General features: G+C 50.9%; 1 protein-coding gene across 1 annotated transcript; it reads right to left on the reverse strand.

Annotated features, from left to right (window-relative positions):
* Positions 1–12,580: 12,580 nt before the first annotated feature.
* On the reverse strand, positions 12,581–18,637 carry LOC120945657 (glycine-rich cell wall structural protein-like). The gene is made up of 3 exons (XM_040359981.1): positions 17,458–18,637; positions 15,786–16,109; positions 12,581–12,780 (listed from the first exon to the last, which is right to left on the reverse strand). Exons 1-3 carry the CDS (start codon positions 18,635–18,637, stop codon positions 12,581–12,583), a joined length of 1,704 nt encoding a protein of 567 aa, XP_040215915.1.
* Between the last annotated feature and the right edge of the window lie 526 nt (positions 18,638–19,163).

The following is a 19,163-nucleotide window of genomic DNA, read 5'->3' on the forward strand; positions in this document are numbered from 1 at the left end:
TACGTTGATCGCCGGCTCGGTGGCCCGGCCATGTGGGAGGACCTCTCGCTCTCGCGCACTTGTTAAGCCGGAGCCGTAATTAATCATTTCATTGCGACGCTCGGAATCCGAGGCTGGTTGAGTCACAAGTGATGTTCTCATTGTTGCGATGAAGAGGGGGGAGGGGAGGGTTAGCGCGGCGGCGGCTCGCGGCGGAAAAGGCGAAAATTTCTCTTCTCTATCATCACATCGTAGGATGAATTCAAGGACGCTCGATCGGGGAAACGCTCGCGGATAATAATACCCCCCTCTGCTTCCCTGGGAAATGACAATAGACATAAATACGGAGCCCATTAAGGAGGCGGCAAAATAAATGATCTGCTTGTTTCTGTTTTGGGGACGGCGAGGAAAGGCGCGCCAAATCGCACGTTGCGGGATGTAATTGCTGCCTATTTTATGCCCCGATTACTCCGCCGGGCCTGTGATAGGAGGGGCGTTTCTTCAACATTTGCAACATAAAGAAAAGGATTCTGAGACGTATTATGAAAATGTCATCCAATGAGTCAGTGGGGGGAATAGTGTCCCATCATTGGTGTCAGTGGGGGGAATAGTGTCCCATCATTGGTGTCAGTGGGGGGGGAATAGTGTCCCATCATTGGTGTCAGTGGAAGGAATAGTGTCCCATCATTGGTGTCAGTGGGGAGGAATAGTGTCCCATCATTGGTGTCAGTGGGAGGAATAGTGTCCCATCATTGGTGTCAGTGGGGAGGAATAGTGTCCCATCATTGGTGTCAGTGGGAGGAATAGTGTCCCATCATTGGTGTCAGTGGGAGGAATAGTGTCCCATCATTGGTGTCAGTGGGAGGAATAGTGCCCCATCATTGGTGTCAGTGGGAGGAATAGTGCCCCATCATTGGTGTCAGTGGGAGGAATAGTGTCCCATCATTGGTGTCAGTGAGAGGAATAATGTCCCATCATTGGTGTCAGTGGGAGGAATAGTGTCCCATCATTGGTGTCAGTGGGAGGAATAGTGTCCCATCATTGGTGTCACTGGGAGGAATAGTGTCCCATCATTGGTGTCAGTGGGGGGAATAGTGTCCCATCATTGGTGTCAGTGGGAGGAACAGTGTCCCATCATTGGTGTCAGTGGGAGGAATAGTGTCCCATCATTGGTGTCAGTGGGAGGAATAGTGTCCCATCATTGGTATCAGTGGGAGGAATAGTGTCCCATCATTGGTGTCAGTGGGAGGAATAGTGTCCCATCATTGGTGTCAGTGGGAGGAATAGTGTCCCATCATTGGTGTCAGTGGGAGGAATAGTGTCCCATCATTGGTGTCAGTGGGAGGAACAGTGTCCCATCATTGGTGTCAGTGGGAGGAATAGCGTCCCATCATTGGTGTCAGTGGGAGGAATAGTGTCCCATCATTGGTGTCAGTGGGAGGAATAGTGTTTCATCATTGGTGTCAGTGGGAGGAATAGTGTCCCATCATTGGTGTCAGTGGGGGGAATAGCGTCCCATCATTGATGTCAGTGGGAGGAATAGTGTCCCATCATTGGTGTCAGTGGGAGGAATAGTGTCCCATCATTGGTGTCAGTGGGAGGAATAGTGTCCCATCATTGGTGTCAGTGGGAGGAAAAGTGTCCCATCATTGGTGTCAGTGGGAGGAATAGTGTCCCATCATTGGTATCAGTGAGAGGAATAGTGCCCCATCATTGGTGTCAGTGGGATCAATAGTTCCTTGTATTCCTCCTAATGACACCAATAATGGGCCATTTCTTACTCCCACTAGCTGCAGTGTGAAGGACGGTATATTGTCTGTTTGGGAAGTTTGGAGACGCCTTTTCTATGTAAAATGAAATCATTCTATCAGAGGCTCGCCCGGGATGATGGAGATCTTTGTAGAGATAATGAGCCCCTGAGTGGTGGGGATCTGAGGACTCAGCGATGATAATCCTGAGAATTACGGTCGGGGAATGCGGCGGCGCCGGCAGCGGCCTCTCGCTCTGTAACTGATATACAGCAATAGGTGGAAATCGCCCCTTTTTATATGACCGCCACTTTAACAAATCCTGGTGATTCACGGCGGCGCTCTCCCCGTCTCCATCCAAGTGTGCGAGAGAAATCAATAGGGAGCACTTTGATAAACTCTCCGGAGCATCTTCCCCATCGCCGAGTGGCCTTGTGCCGGGGAAGGGAGCGATATATACACACGCTCATACAATATGCATGGCGGGGGATTGACGTTTTCCTACAATGGATGGTCGTTTTTCCTCCATTTCCCTTTAATAGAGTCAAAGAGGAGGGGGGGGGGGGGAGAAAAAAGGTAAATACATCACAGAGGTTCCTGCAGAGGAGAGTAGGGATGAGCTTTATGTTCGGGTCTAACATTGCCTGTTCACCCGTTCGCAGAATAGTGAACAATTTGGGGTGTACGCGGCAAATTCGAAAGTCGCAGAACGCCCTTTAAAACTGTTTAGTGACCCGGGTCCTGCCCCAGGGGAGTGTTTGGTGACCCGGGTCCTGCCCCAGAGGAGTGTTTGGTGACCCAGGTCCTGCCCCAGAGGAGTGTTTGGTGACCCAGGTCCTGCCCCAGGGGAGTGTTTGGGGACCCGGGTCCTGCCCCAGGGGAGTGTTTGGGGACCCGGGTCCTGCCCCAGGGGAGTGTTTGGTGACCCGGGTCCTGCCCCAGGGGAGTGTTTGGTGACCCGGGTCCTGCCCCAGGGGAGTGTTTGGTGACCCGGGTCCTGCCCCAGGGGAGTGTTTGGTGACCCGGGTCCTGCCCCAGGGGAGTGTTTGGGGACCCGGGTCCTGCCCCAGGGGAGTGTTTGGGGACCCGGGTCCTGCCCCAGGGGAGTGTTTGGGGACCCGGGTCCTGCCCCAGAGGAGTGTTTGGTGACCCGGGTCCTGCCCCAGGGGAGTGTTTGGTGACCCGGGTCCTGCCCCAGGGGAGTGTTAGGGGACCCGGGTCCTGCCCCAGAGGAGTGTTTGGTGACCCGGGTCCTGCCCTAGGGGAGTGTTTGGGGACCGGGCTCCTGCCCCAGAGGAGTGTTTGGGGACCCGGGTCCTGCCCCAGGGGAGTGTTTGGGGACCCGCGGGTCCTGCCCCAGGGGAGTTGGTGACCCGGGTCCTGCCCCAGGGGACATGTATTTTTTTCGGGAGCAGTGAGTTGGAATGTCCATGGTGCAAGATGTTCATGGCACGAAGGTAGTTCCCAGCAACGCAGTTGTTGTAGGAAGTCTTAGCAGCAAAGTAGTAGTTGTTTCCTGGAGCGGTGTTTTCCGGCAAAGGCAGCAGCATGGTTGAGCTGACAGGCTAGGCCTGAGAGGCTACGGCTGACAATAATAGAACGCCGGCTGTATCTCCATTGAAGGCCTTTATAGGAGATCAGCTGGAGTGCATTGCAATTATTCAAACAGGGCGCCGTGTGCGGCGCACTTCCGCGTTCCACGCTGGAACACATCACGACGCCGGGCGTTGACGTCATTGCGCATGCGCCGTATGCGTTCCTACATGGAATGCAATACGGAGCTTAAAACGCCTATTCACAGAGGAGAGCTGGCGCAACGGCGCCTGGTTCACGAGGACAGCGGGTGCAACAGCGCTGGTTACATACGGCTTTGTTCCAGTCTGTCACAAGGCGCCGGAAGTGTTGGACCATGGATCGGGTCTCTGGTGGGATGGGAGGCCCGGTAAGATCGGCGGGAGGCGGCGGGAGGGGGGATGTCCCCCCCCGCTCCTCTGGCATAACAGCCGAGCGCTCGGCTTTTAGTCGCATCGGTTGTTATGCCTGGAAACCTGAACGCCCGCTCTAAAAAACGGTACCGGGGTGATGCCTGCAGCTGCGGCCATCATCCCAGGATAACCCCCGAAAGCCGAGGACACATATCTGTGTACGCTCTGCGCCAGATAACGGATCGGGTCTCCGGTGGGACAGGAGGCCCGGTAAGATTGGCGGGAGGGGGGGATGTCCCCTCCTCCGGCATAACAGCAGAGCGCTCGGCTTTTAGCCACATTGGTTGTTATGCCTGGAAACCTGATCGCCCGCTCTAAAAACGGTACCGGGTTCATGCCTGCAGCTGCGGGCATCATCCCAGTATAACCCCCGAAAGCCGAGGACACATATCTGCGTACGCTCTGCGCCAGATCACGGATCGGGTCTCCGGTGGGACGGGACGGCAGCTGAGTAAACTGGAAGTGACGTCGTGACGTCGCTTCCATGTTTACATTCAGGAGACTGAAACAAAGCCATTTACGGCTTCGTTCCAGTCTGTCACAAGGCGCCGGAAGTGCCGGATCGGGTCTCCGGTTGGACGGGAGGCCCGGTAAGATTGGCGGGAGGCGGTGGGAGGGGGGATGTCCCCTCCCTCTCCTCCGGCATAACAGCAGAGCGCACGGCTTTTAGCCACATTGGTTGTTATGCCTGGAAACCTGATTGCTTGCTCTAAAAAACGGTACCGGGGTGATGCCTGCAGCTGCGGCCATCATCCTGGTATAACCCCCGAAATCCGAGGACGCATATCTGCGTACGCTCGGCGCGAAGGGGTAACATAGTAACTGGATTTGGCGCCATATGGACTAGAGGTCGACCGATATATCGGCAGGCCGATATATCGGCCGATATTTGGCCGTTTTGGAGAAATCTGCATCGGCCGATTTTTATCCAAATTAGGCCGATATTTTACATGGCCGCTAGCGGTGCCACGGATCCGGAGCTAGGCCGAAGCCGCGGCCTTTCCTGATGCTGTGACCGTGGCGGCAATCCGCGGATCCGCAGATTGCAGCCACGGTCACAGCATCAGAAAAGACCGCGGCTTCGGCCTAGCCCTGGAGCCGCGGCCATCTTGGTACACCCAGCGTGGCGGCCCTCCTCTCTGTTTACGCCCACAGAGGAGGAGGGTCCCGTGCTCGTGGGACACACACCGCTCTCTGGTGTCTGTAGCAGGCGGGGGTGTCTGTACTGGAGGGAGAGGGGTCTGTACTGAGGGGGGTAACACCATTTTTTTTTGTGCCAGTGCCAATTAGTGTCAATTAGTGCCACTTGCCATCCAGTTCCATCTGCCAGTGGCAATACCAGTGCCACCATCCAGTGCCAATTAGTGCCACCTTCCACCCAGTGCCACCTGCCAGTGTGATCCAGTGCCACCTACCAGTGCCAACTAAAGCCATCAGTGCCACCTGCCAATGCCAACCAGTGCTAACTATTGCCACCCAGTGCCACCTGCCAGTGCCAATTAATGCCACCTGCCAGTCAGTGCCAACCAGTGCCACTTGCCAGTGTCACCTTTTAGTGCCACCTGCCAGTGCCAACCAATGCCTTCTGCCAATCAGTGCCACCTGCCAGTGTCAATTAGTGCCACCTGCCAGTGCCAATAAGTGCCACCTGCCAATGAGTACCATCTGCTAGTACCATCTTTCAGTGTCATCCAGTGCCAATAAGTGCCTTCTGCTAGTGCCATCTTCCAGTGCCATCCAGTGCCACGAGCCAGTGCCACCAAAAAAAATAAAAAAATCGGCCTAAAATATCGGCCGCAAAAATCGGCTTCATATATCGGCCGCCCAGATTTCTAAATACCGGCATCGGCCAGAGAAAAACCCGTATCGGTCGCCCTCTCATATGGACGCATTAAGTTGAACTCTAACGAATACCTCATTGGACTAAAGATTTTTTTCTGCTTTATTCTCCCGTCAAGACGGATGAAGTCGCGTTGCTGATCGTCGGTTTTGACTCACAAGAGCGATTTGCACCATGGTTGTAATAAGGAAACTTTCGGTCCTCGTCTCCGGTCCCATCCGTCCCACACAGAAGACAATACGGAAAGAAGCTTTCTTTACCTGAAAGGAATAGAACCTTTGGGGGAGATGAAAGGCTGGAGCCTGAGGGAGAGACTTCAACCATCGCTTTCCACAAATGAGACCTCCAACGTGTGACAGAACTTCAGATGAGCGTCTTCCCGGCGAGTCTCGGCGGCGGTGGAGAGTGGAATGCGGGAGGGATGGTGGAGCGTCGTATTCAAGGCTGTCTTTTGATCAGCGCGGGGGAAACCATTGTGTGGATTGACAATGTCGTTGTGGGTGGAATTTGCCAACACGCCATTGTCACAAAACGGAGGGAAATGTGACTGGAGAGGAGCGCCGGCAGAGCGCCGACGCAGAAGACAGCCAATAACTCTCTGAAGTGAAAGGCCTTCGACTGATTCCTTCTCCGCCGATCATTAGATGAGAAAAAAGAACGATTCCGATATTCGTGTAATTCATGGAGGATTGAGCCGAGAATCCCAACACATATGGAGAAAAATATAGAAAGAAGAGCAGAAACAGGGGGAGGGAGAAGAGAGGGAGAGAGAAGAGGAGAAGGGGAAGGAAAACGAGAAGGGAGAAGAGGTGAGAGAAGAGAGGAGAAGAGAAAAGAGCAGGAGAGGAGAAGAGAAAAGAGAGAAGGGCAGGAGAGGGGAAGAGAAAAGAGAGAAGGGCAGGAGAGGGGAAGAGAAAAGAGAGAAGGGGAGGAGACGGGAAGAGAAAAGAGAGAAGGGGAGGAGAGGAGAAGAGAAGAGAAAAGAGAGAAGGGGAGGAGAGGAGAAGACATACGAGCAGGAGAGGAGAAGAGAAAAGAAAAGAGAGAAGGACAGGAGAGGAGAAGTGAAAAGAGAGGAGGGCAGAAGACAAGGGAAGCAGAGGAGAAGAGAGAAGGGCAGGAGAGCAGAAGAGAAGAGATAAGGGCAGGAGAGGAGAAGAGAGAAGGGCAGGAGAGCAGAAGAGAAGAGAGAAGGGCAGGAGTGGAGAGGAGAAGGGGAAGGAAACGAGAAGGGAGAAGAGGAAATATGGTGAGAGAAGAGAGGAGAAGAGAAAAGAGCAGGAGAGGAGAAGAGAAAAAAGAGAAGGGCAGGAGAGGGGAGGAGAAAAGAGAGAAGGGCAGGAGAGGGGAAGAGAAAAGAGAGAAGGGGAGGAGAAGAGAAAAGAGAGAAGGGCAGGAGAGGAGAAGAGAAAAGAAAAGAGAGAAGGGCAGGAGAGGAGAAGTGAAAAGAGAGAAGGGCAGGAGAGGAGAAGAGAAAAGAGAGAAGGGCAGAAGACAAGGGAAGCAGAGGAGAAGAGAGAAGGGCAGGAGATCAGAAGAGAAGAGATAAGGGCAGGAGAGGAGACGAGAGAAGGGCAGGAGTGGAGAGGAGAAGATAGAAAAGGAGGAGAGCAGAAGAGAAGAGAGAATTGACAAGAGAGGAGAAAAGAAAAGAGAGAAGGGCAGGAGAGGAGAAGAGAAAAGAAAAGAAAAGAGAGAAGCGCAGGAGAGGAGAAGTGAAAAGAGAGAAGGGCAGGAGAGGGGATGAGAGAAGAGAGAAGGGCAGGAGAGGAGAGAAGAGACAATGGAAGGTGGGGATAAGAGAGAAGGACAGGAGAGGAGAGGAGAGGAGAGGAGAAGAGAGAAGGGCAGGAGAGGAGAGAAGAGACAAGGGAAGGTGGGGATAAGAGAGAAGGACAGGAGAGGAGATGAGAATAGAGAAGGGCAGGAGAAGAGAAGAGTAAAGGGCAGGAGAAGAGAGGAGAAGAGAGAAGAGCAGGAGAGGAGAGAAGAGACAAGGGAAGGTGAGGATAAGAGAGAAGGGCAGGAGAGGAGAAAAGAAGAGAAAAGGACAGGAGATGAGAATAGAGAAGGGCAGGAGAGGAGAAAAGTGAATGTCAGGAGTGGAGAGGAGAAGAGAGAAGGGCAGGAGAGGAGGCGGTTTTCCTGTACGATGTGTTGATTGGTTGACGCTAATAAATAAATTGTACGACCCGACGCACATCCAGTCGTCCTGCCGCAGCTCGCAGGATGAAAGTCCCCTGACAGGTTCTCTTTTTGTATCGCCCGGTTTCAGCACCTTGGACAGCAGGCCTGACACGCCCGACGCGTTTAGACGTGACGTCATCCCGCGGTCCTTGGCCTTTAGAATGTTCTGCTTATTAAATAAACTTGGGATGCTGTGAACTGAGTGACCCGGAATGTGAAGCGGCTATTGATTGAGCGAGTTTGGAGTTCTCCGAGGTTCCGGAATAACTCAACGCAGAAGTGTGAAGAGCTCATGAATGTTTGATGACGCTCCACAAACATCTTCCCTCTGATGTTTTCATCCAAATTAAAACATATCTGAAAGGATCTGCTGGAGGGCCGTTCCCTGAAAGATAAAATAGAGACGGAAGGAGATCTGCATGCGCACATTAGATTGTAAGCTCCTTTGGTAAAGTAAGCTGACCTTGCCCTGTGATGGTTACTTGCCATATAAGGGGGTCTCCAAACTCTTCAGTACAAAGGCCACAAAATCACCATCAGGGGACCTGAAAATAAAGATTAAGGCAGAAACATCAAAAATAACACCACATCCCAATTAGTCTATAACAAGAAAAAGGGGGGGTAATAAACCCCGGGATTTTGACGGAGTTCAGAATAGATACAATAACAGCATCAATACAATTTCAATATTTTATTATAAAAGTAAAAAGCACAAGAAGATAAAAATCATCCACATCAAGTTTTGTAGATTCTGCCAAAGGCTTATATACAAAAGATACCGCTCAACATGTTTCGCTCTTTGAGCTTCTTCAGGAGTTATGCTGGGAATAACAAGAAGGACATCAGGGGACCTTCCTTCATCAGAGCCCGCCTTATATTGGGATCTTCATCAGATTCCCCCTTACATCAGGGTCCCCATCAGGATTCTCATCACACCCCCTCCTTACATCAGGGTCCCCATCAGAGTCCCCCCTTACATCAGGATTCTTATCACACCCACCCTTTACATCAGGGTTCTCAATACACCCCCTCCTTACATCAGGGTCCTCATCATACCCCCCTTACATCAGGATCCTCGTCATATCCCCCTTACATCAGGGTCATCATCAGATCCCCCTTACATCAGGGTCCTCATCAGATCCCCCTTACATCAGGATCCTCGTCATACCCCCCTTACATCAGGGTCGTCATTAGATCCCCCTTACATCAGGGTCCTCATCAGATCCCCCTTACATCAGGGTCCTCATCAGGTCCCCCTTACATCAGGGTCTCCATCAGATTTCCCCCTTACATCAGGGTCCTCATCAGATCCCACCCTTACATCAGTGCACATTGAGGATACGCCACTAACCCTGGCTGTGGGCCGGAAAAAATCTTGTAGCAGGCCGGATGTGACCCCTGTCTGAACACAACTCCTCTCTCGCCTGCCAAGACCTTTGCCTAACATGACTTGTCTGCAGCCCTGTGAACTTTCTCCACACTGTAGCCTTTCCTTTCCAGCCATCCATTTGGTGAGGAGATCCTGAAGGCCATGACCTGGTGCCGGTTTGCAGCAAAGAAAACCAAGGCTAGAATTCCGGGTCTATCTACCCCATCAGGAGCTCTGGTGGAGAAGAACTGACAGGCAGACTCGGTACATCTGCTGAAGACCAAGCCACACACTCCACACCAACTGGCACAAAGATTCCATGCACCTGGTGAAGGAAGACAAACTGGCACAAAGATTCCATGACTCTGGTGAAGGAAGACCAACTGGCACAAAGATTCCATGCACCTGGTTAAGGAAGACCAACTGGCACAAAGATTCCATGACTCTGGTGAAGATCTCCCGCCCCCCATGCTCCATGCCTCTGGTGAAGAGTAGACCTACTGACAGATAGACTCTGTGCCTCAGGTGAAGACGTACTGACATATAGATTTCATGCCTCTGATGAAGACCTACTGACATATAGACTCTATAACTCTGGTGAGGTCCAACTGACACGTAGACTCCATGCCTCTGGTGAAGACCAACTGACACATAGACTCTGTGCCTCTGGTAGACCAACTGACACACAGATTCTATGTCTCTGGTGAAGACCAACTGACACATAGATTGTGTGCTTTTGGTGAAGACCAACTGACATATAGATTTCATGCCTCTGATGAAGGCCAGCTGACACATAGACTCTATAACTCTGGTGAAAACCAACTGACGCATAGACTCTGTGCCTCAGGTGAAGACCAACTGACAAATAGACTCTATGGCTTTGGTGAAAACCAACTGACACAAAGATACCATGCCCCTGGTGAAGGAAGACCAACTGACACACAGACTCTATGGCTTTGGTGAAAACCAACTGACACAAAGATACCATGCCCCTGGTGAAGGAAGACCAACTGACACACAGACTCTATGGCTTTGGTGAAAACCAACTGACACAAAGATACCATGCCCCTGGTGAAGGAAGACCAACTGACACATAGACTCCCTGCCTCTGGTGAAGACCAACTGACACATAGACTCCCTGCCTCTGGTGAAGACCAACTGACACATAGACTCCCTGCCTCTGGTGAAGACCAACTGGCACATAGACTCCCTGCCTCTGGTGAAGACCAACTGGCACATAGACTCCCTGCCTCTGGTGAAGACCAACTGGCACATAGACTCCCTGCCTCTGGTGAAGACCAACTGGCACATAGACTCCCTGCCTCTGGTGAAGACCAACTGGCACATAGACTCCCTGCCTCTGGTGAAGACCAACTGGCACATAGACTCCCTGCCTCTGGTGAAGACCAACTGACACATAGACTCCCTGCCTCTGGTGAAGACCAACTGACACATAGACTCCCTGCCTCTGGTGAAGACCAACTGGCACATAGACTCCCTGCCTCTGGTGAAGACCAACTGGCACATAGACTCCCTGCCTCTGGTGAAGACCAACTGGCACATAGACTCCCTGCCTCTGGTGAAGACCAACTGGCACATAGACTCCCTGCCTCTGGTGAAGACCAACTGGCACATAGACTCCATGGCTCAGGTAAGGTAGCATCACTTGCCAGAAAACACCATAACAGTAAAAACAAACGTTTGTAAAAATATGTTTAAAAACGTAAAAAAATACAAATAAATCTTTGGAAACACAAAAGTGAAATTTCGCAATGTGTAAAAAGCGAACCCCCCCCCCCCCCGTCGCTCTCTTTCTCTTCCTATTTTTAATTTTCTCTCTCTATATACATATTTATTGAAATAGATAATGGAATTCAAAAACGTCCCTCTAACACCTTTCCATTAAATTAGGTTTGGTTGGTTAATAGCTGTGAGATGGAAGAGCTGGAGATTGATTCCAGGAAAGGTTAAATAGAAGGCACTCTGCAATCTGTTGGTGGATGAGATCGGCGCGTTTCATACTTAGCGGAGGAAGCGTGGAGGAGGTGTCACTTGCCTCAAAACCTCATCCAGCTCTTTAGCAGAGGATGTGTTGATAAGGACCTCCCTGGAGGCCATTAATAGAGCCGAGAGCCGAGAGCGCACCCCACATCAGCACATTGAGGAGTATCACTTTGTAATGATAACTCTGTAATAAGAACCCTGAACTTGTGATCCTCGGGCCTGATACCGGGAGAGGAGTGGAGGGGACTCCGAGTCTCTCCGGTTCCTGTAAATTATCTCTTGTTTTTGCACTTTTCTCTCTCGGAAAAGGGGGGCTGTCCCCGTCCTAAAAGCTTCGCTGGAAGAATGGTGTCTCCAAAGGACTCTAAAAACCGTGTCACAATCTCGTCCCTCCATCTCCGAGGTGACAAAATCCATTAATTGGGAGAAGTCAATTCAGCAGAGCGTGGCGAGTGCAGAGAGTTCGTCCTTTTCTAACATTGCACCTCGTCTAGGAAAAGATCTCAGAGGGACACTCCGCCATCTTTTCACTCTTAGGAAAATAAATAAATAAATGATACGTCTTCGGAATTGGAATGAACTGGTATATAAACCCTCCACTGGTGGTCCATCCAATGTACAGCATGCCTTGACTCTTCAGACCAGACAATCTTTGACATTTATTTATTTATTTAGATCTTTGCCTGAAAAAATTTAAAATATTCGGCATGGAACTTTTCCATACCAAGCATGTGGCCCCCTCGGTGGATCCCAGGCCATATGCTTCTCGGCAATTGACTTTCAATAGGAAGGTATAAAAGGAACAGAATATCTCTGCCCTCAGGAGGCACCAACCGGACACCGAACTCTGGTGGTAGACATGAAGAAGTTTACCACTTGCTCTTGGCATTCTGAAATTTACCGTATGACCCAAAGATTGGATCATGGAGTACTGAGTGAGTGAGTGAGAGACTTGTAAAGCGCAACACATGCGAACTGAATCGCCTCTGGGCGCTGTATCCATTTCAAGGGTAAGGAACCCCTTGACCACAGAAGAGATGGGTTTTAATCTTTCTCCTGAAGGCCAAGTGGTCCGACTCCAATCAGATGGGGGTTGGTAGTTATGGGGGATGTGATTGGTCCAGTCGGATGGTGGTTGGTAGTGCGTTCCACAGGCGAGGTCCCTGGACTGCAAATCTTCGATCTCCTTTGGACTTGTATCTGGCTTTGGGTATCTGGAGTAGGTTTTGATTGGTGGATCGCAGAATGCGATTGGGGTACTGTTATGTACTGTTATGCCGCGTACACATGATCGGATTTTTCATTGGAAAAACCTTGGATGGTTTTTCCGACGGACTTCCGCTCGAGCTTGTCTTGCATACACACGTTCACAAAAAAGTTCTCTGAACTCTCAACCGTCAAGAATGCCGGTGACGTACAATACAACGATGAGCCGAGAAAAATGAAGATCAATGCTTCCGAGCATGTGTCAAATTGTTTCCGCGGACTTCATCGGAGGATGGCCCGCCTTTAGGACTTCATCACAAGATGGGTCCACCTTTAGGACTTCATCAGAGGTAGGCATCGCCTTTATTAGAACTTCATTAGAGAGTGGTTCCGCCTTTTGGACTTCATCAGAGGGCGGAACTGTCTTTAGGACTTCAACAGAAGGTGGATCTGCCTTTAGGACTTAAACAGAAGGTGTCTCAGCCTTTCAGACTTCATCAGAGGGCGATTTTGCCTTTAGAATTTAATCAGAGGATGGCTCCTCCTTTTGAACTTCATCAGACAATGTCTCTGCCATTCATACTTCTTTAGAGGGTGGCGCCGCCTTTAGGACTTCATCAGAAGATGAATCTGCCTTTAGGACTTCATCAGAAGGTGCCTCATACTTTCAGACTTCATCAGAGGGTGGTATTGCTTTTAGGATTTCATTAGAGGGTGGCCCCTCCCTTGGAACTTCATCAGAAGGTGTCTCTGCCATTTGGACTTCATTAGAAGTTGGCTCCACCTATAGGACTTCATCAGAGGGTGGCCACCCTCTGATGAAGTATTAAAGGCGAAGCCACAAATGTAAGGCCGTCATGCTGGGTGCATTCCTTGGAGAGAGCAGAGTGCATGAAGCCAGGAAGTGGCTGCAAAGAGGCTTTAGGGGATCAGTAGCATGGAAATGCAACAAAGAACGGGAAAAGGTGAAACCAAAAGTTTTAATACAAAAAGAAAAAAGATATTTATGATACGCAGTCCATGGAGCAAACTAAATGTCACCCGGTAAAGGTTTACTTGTACGGAAAGCAGAGCCCGTCCTTTATCAGTATCTGGTACGGAGTTTGATTAGAGGCTCAGCTTACATTCCTCTCTAATACAGTCTGTGTAATCCAACGCCCTTCTGAACCTTTAAAGGCCATCGTCCCATCATATGGAGAAGTGTCAGATTATTATTAATGGTTTCTACTTACATCTCCGAATATCCGATATTTTATGTATATTTCTATATATAGATCATTGCCGAGGTGATTTTCACTTTAACCGCTTGCCGACCGTATCATTTCCACAGGGCAGCCGTCACAAATGGGGACCATCGGGCCCCTTACACAGCTTTAGGCAGGGCCCCTTACAGGTGTATTGCAAAAAAAAAAAAACGGGAGGGGGGCCGGCTGGGCCTGTATGGGGCCCTGGGGACCATTGGGCCCCTTACAGGTGTAATGGAAAAAAAAATAATAATAATAAAAAAAAAAAACGGGAGGGGGGCCATCCAGGACCCTGGGGACCCTTGGGCCCCTTACAGGTGTAATGCAAAAAAAAATATAATAATAATAATTAAAAAAAATGGGAGGGGGGCCATCTGGGACCCTCGGGCCCCTTATAGGTGTAATGCCTGTACCCCCCTGATGGCAGCCCTGAATTTACATATATATACGGTGGGAAGGCGCAGGATCACGTACCTAGTACCCGATCCTGCACTTCCGGGTCTGTGGCGCGCACGCGCGCCGACCGTATAATTTACACAGGGCAGCCGTCACAAATTTTGGTTCCCCCTTACACAGCTTTAGGCAGGCCCCCCCTGGAGCTGAGAACCGGGGGGTGGGGTGCTGACGCAAGATAAAAAGTGCTGGGGGGGGGCCCTTACAGGTGTAATGCAAAACAAATATATAATAATTTAAAAAACGGGAGGGGGCCCCATGGCAGCTCTGAATTTCCATATATATACGGTGGGAAGGCGCAGGAACACGTACCTAGTACCCAATCCTGCACTTCCGGGTCTGTGGCGTGCACGCGCGCCGCCTAGGGCTGCCACAAAACAAGATACGACGGAATCTCGGCTAGATCCGACAGGCGTACGTCTTAATACGCCGTCGGATCTAAGCTGCAATTTTTCGGCGGCCGCTAGGTGGCGTTCCTGTCGAATTCCGCGTCGAGTATGCAAATGAGCTACTTACGGCGATCCACGAACGTCCGTCCGGCCGGCGCATTTTTTTTTACGACGTTTGCGTTCGGCTTTTTCCGGCGTATAGTTAAAGCTGCTATTATGAGGCGTACTCAATGTTAAGTATGGCCGTCGTTCCCGCGTACAATTTAGAATTTTTTACGTCGTTTGCGTAAGTCGTAAGCATTGGCTGGTTCCGGTTTAATTTCGAGCATGCGCACTGGGATACCCTCAGGGATGGCGCATGCGCAGTTAAAAAAAAACGTTGTTTACGTCGGGTCACGACGTATTTACATAAAACACGCCCCCATTACATCCATTTGAATTCCGCGCCCTTACGCCGCGAGAGATACGCTACGCCGTCGTAATTTACGGCGCAAATTCTTTCAGGATTCTAAAAAAAAAAAGATAAGTTACGGCGGTGTAGCGTATCTTAGATACGCTGCGCCCGGCGGAAAGGTATGTGGATCTGCCCCCATGTATTTATATTACTTGTATTTTATATTATATGTATTTATATTACTTGCATTTTATATGATTTTTTTCCTGTATTATTTAGCTGTTTGTCTGGAATTTGGTTTTAGCTTCCAAGAAATAAAATGTAATATTTGGAAGCGGATTGATCGGCGGCGGCGGCGGCAGACGTTGTCACGTCAGCGCAGTGTGACAGGTCTCAGGCCTAATTAAAGAGATGAATTGATTTTTGATCACACGCTGAATAAGATGATCGGAGAGGCTCGTAAAACGACCAAATTCAGCAATAAATCAGCGCAGAGCCCCCGAAGGCGGATGTTGGCTGTAAGAGGCGATCAGAGATGGGACGGGAGGGGGGGGGGGGGGGAGGGGTTCTGGAACTGTCCTATCTCCCGCCACCCCATAACACATGGAACGCTGTGACAGGCGGAGTGACAGCGGATTGTTATGACACGTCTGATTGGAACTGATAGAGAAGGAGGTTCGGGACGGGGGAAGGGCTGGACGACATCCAAGCGCAGTATGCCGCGGAGAGATCGTTTGTCGCACACCGACCGCCTTGTTATGTGCGATAGATTTACGATCGATGCATTTCCATATTCAAATCTCCGGTGCTTCAGTGTGAGAAGCCTCAGATGGAAGCTTTCATTCTCGCATTACGAGGGGGAGAGGAGCAGAGGAGGGAGCGCAGACAACGGACGGGCCTATGGGAGCCTACAGGTGACGTCATCAATTACGCCCGCGCGTTCTCCGCTATCAATATCGCACGTGCGTTCTCCGCCATCAATATCACCCGCGCGTTCTCCACCATCAATATCACGCACGCGTTCTCCGCCATTAATATCACCCGCGCGTTCTCCGCCATCAATATCACCCGCGCGTTCTCCGCCATCAATATCACCCGCGCGTTCTCCGCCATCAATATCACGCACGCGTTCTCCGCCATCAATATCACCCGCACGTTCTCCACCATCAATATCACGCACGCGTTCTCCGCCATTAATATCACCCGCGCGTTCTCCGCCATCAATAACGCACGCACGTTCTCCGCCATCAATATCACGCACGCGTTCTCCGCCATTAATAACGCCCGCCCGTTCTCCGCCATCAATATCACCTGCGCGTTCTCCGCCATCAATATCACGCACGCGTTCTCCGCCATTAACCACTTCCTTACCGCGTCATTGTGAAATGACGGCGGCAGGAACCCCTCCTCGATCCAGGAGGACGTCATATGACGTCCTGGGCTTTGTGGGGGGATATCTGAATGATGCCTGCAGCTAGAGGCATCATTCAGATATCCTTCTCTCCTGCCGGCGATTCTGCACAACGTAAGATTGATCATAGCGGCGATTCCGCCACTAGATCGTTCTTACAGGCGGCGGGAGGGGACATCCCCCCCCTGCCGCCGCCATCCGGTGCTTCTCCGGGCTCTCCCGTGCCATCGGGGGCCCGGAGAACGAATCGTCCGGCGCTGGCAGGAAGCATAGAGATGACTGGTGACCAGATGGTCACCAGTCATCTCTATGACCGTCGGAGGACCCGGGCGCGATGTGATGACGTCACGCCCGGGTCCCCGTAAGTAAACAAAGCCGCAATTGCGGCTGCTAAGCAACCACAAGCATGAGATCGGTGAATTTTTTTTCACCGATTTCATGCTTTCCAGCCTGGAGGAGAGATGTGCGGTCTTATTGACCCCGCCTCTCTCCATAAAGAGGACCTGTCACACACATTCCTATTACAAGGGATGTTTACATTCCTTGTAATAGGAATAAAAGTGATAATAAAAAAAATAAAATAAAAAAAAAGTGTAAAAAAATAAATAAATATGTAAAAAAAAAAAAAAGAAATAAATTTTTTTTTTTAACGCCCCTGTCCCCAGTAGCTCGCACGCAGAAGCGAACGCACACGCAAGTCCCGCCGACATATGTAAACACCGTTAAAACCACATATGTGAGGTATCGCCGCGTGCGTTAGAGTGCGAGCAACAATTCTAGCACTAGATCTCCTCTGTAAATCTAAACTGGTAACCTGTAAAAAAATTCAAAGCGTTGCCTATGGAGATTTTTAAGTACCGAAGTTTGGCGCCATTCCATGAGTGTGCGCAATTTTAAAGCGTGACATGTTAGGTATCTATTTACTCGGTGTAACATCATCTTTCATATTTTACAAAAAAATTGGACTAACTTTACTGTTTTGTTATTTTTTTTAATTCATGAAACAATTTTTTTCCAAAAAAAGGCGTTTGAAAAATTATTGCGCAAATGGCGTGCAAGATAAAACGTTTCAATGACCGTCGTTTTATTCCCTAGGGTGTCTGCTAAAAAAACATATATAATGTTTGGGGGTTCTGTGTAATTTTCTAGCAAAAAAATATGATTTGTACATGTAGGAGAGAAGTGCCAGAATAGGCCCCCGGTATGGATGTGTGTATAACTGCCCGGAATGGAAGAGGTTAATATCACCCGCGCGTTCTCCGCCATCAATATCACGCACGCGTTCTCCGCCATTAATATCACCCGCGCGTTCTCCGCCATCAATATCACCCGCGCGTTCTCCGCCATCAATATCACCCGCGCGTTCTCCGCCATCAATATCACGCACGCGTTCTCCGCCATTAATATCACCCGCGCGTTCTCCGCCATCAATATCACCCGCGCGTTCTCCGCCATCAATATCACCCGCGCGTTCTCCGCCATCAATATCACCCGCGCGTTCTCCGCCATCAATATCACCCGCGCGTTCTCCGCCATCAATATCGCCCACGCATTCTCCGTCATCAATATCACCCACGCGTCCTCCGCCATTAATAACGCCCGCGCGTTCTCCGCCATCAATACCGCCCGCGCGTTCTCCGCCATCAATACCGCCCGCGCGTTCTCCGCCATCAATATCACCCACGCGTCCTCCGCCATTAATAACGCCCGCGCGTTCTCCGCCATCAATACCGCCCGCGCGTTCTCCGCCATCAATACCGCCCGCGCGTTCTCCGCCATCAATATCACCCACGCGTCCTCCGCCATTAATAACGCCCGCGCGTTCTCCGCCATCAATACCGCCCGCGCGTTCTCCGCCATCAATACCGCCCGCGCGTTCTCCGCCATCAATATCACGCACCAGTTCTCCGCCATTAATAACGCCCGCCAGTTCTCCGCCATCAATAACGCCCACGAGTTCTCCACCATCAATAACGCCCGCGCGTTCTCCGCCATCAATATCACCCATGCGTTCTCCGCCATCAATAATGCCCGCGTGTTCTCCATCATTAATAACGCCTGCACGTTCTCCGCCATCAGTAATGCCCGCACGTTCTCCGCCATCAGTAATGCCCGTACGTTCTCCGCCATCAATATCGCCCGCACGTTCTTCGCCATCAATATCGCCCGCACGTTCTCCGCCATCAATATCGTCCGCTCGTTCTCCGCCATCAATATCACCCGCTCGTTCTCCGCCATCAATAACGCCTGCGCGTTCTCCGCCATCAATATCGCCCGCACGTTCTCCGCCATCAATATCGCCCGCTCGTTCTCCGCCATCAATATGACCCACGCGTTCTCCGCCATCAATAACGCCCGCACGTTCTTCGCCATTAAAAACGCCCGCGCCCTTTTCCGCCATCAATATCACCCACGCGTTCTCCGCCATCAATAACGCCCGCACCCTTTTCCGCCATCAAAAACACCCGCGCATTCTCCACCATGAATAATGCCCGTGCGTTGTCTTGCTTCAATAACACCATCGCATTCTCCGCCATCAATAACGCTCGCGCGTTTTCTTCCTTCAATAACGCCCAAGTGTTCTCCGCCATTAATAACGCCCGCCCGTTCTCCGCCATTAATAACGCCCGCCCGTTCTCCGCCATTAATAACGCCCGCCCGTTCTCCGCCATCAATAACGCCCGCGTGTTCTGCACCATCAATAATGCCTGCGTGTTCTCCATCATCAATAACGCCCGCACGTTCTCCGCCATCAATATCGCCCGCACGTTCTCCGCCATCAATATCGCCCGCACGTTCTCTGCCATCAATATCACCCGCGTGTTCTCCACCATCAATATCACGCACGCGTTCTCTGCCATCAATATCACCCGCGCGTTCTCCACCATCAATAACGCCCGCGTGTTCTGCGCCATCAATATCACCCGCGCGTTCTCCACCATCAATAACGCCCG

This window comes from Rana temporaria, chromosome 7 (genome assembly GCF_905171775.1).
Source record: "Rana temporaria chromosome 7, aRanTem1.1, whole genome shotgun sequence".
NCBI classification, from domain to species: Eukaryota; Metazoa; Chordata; class Amphibia; order Anura; family Ranidae; genus Rana; species Rana temporaria.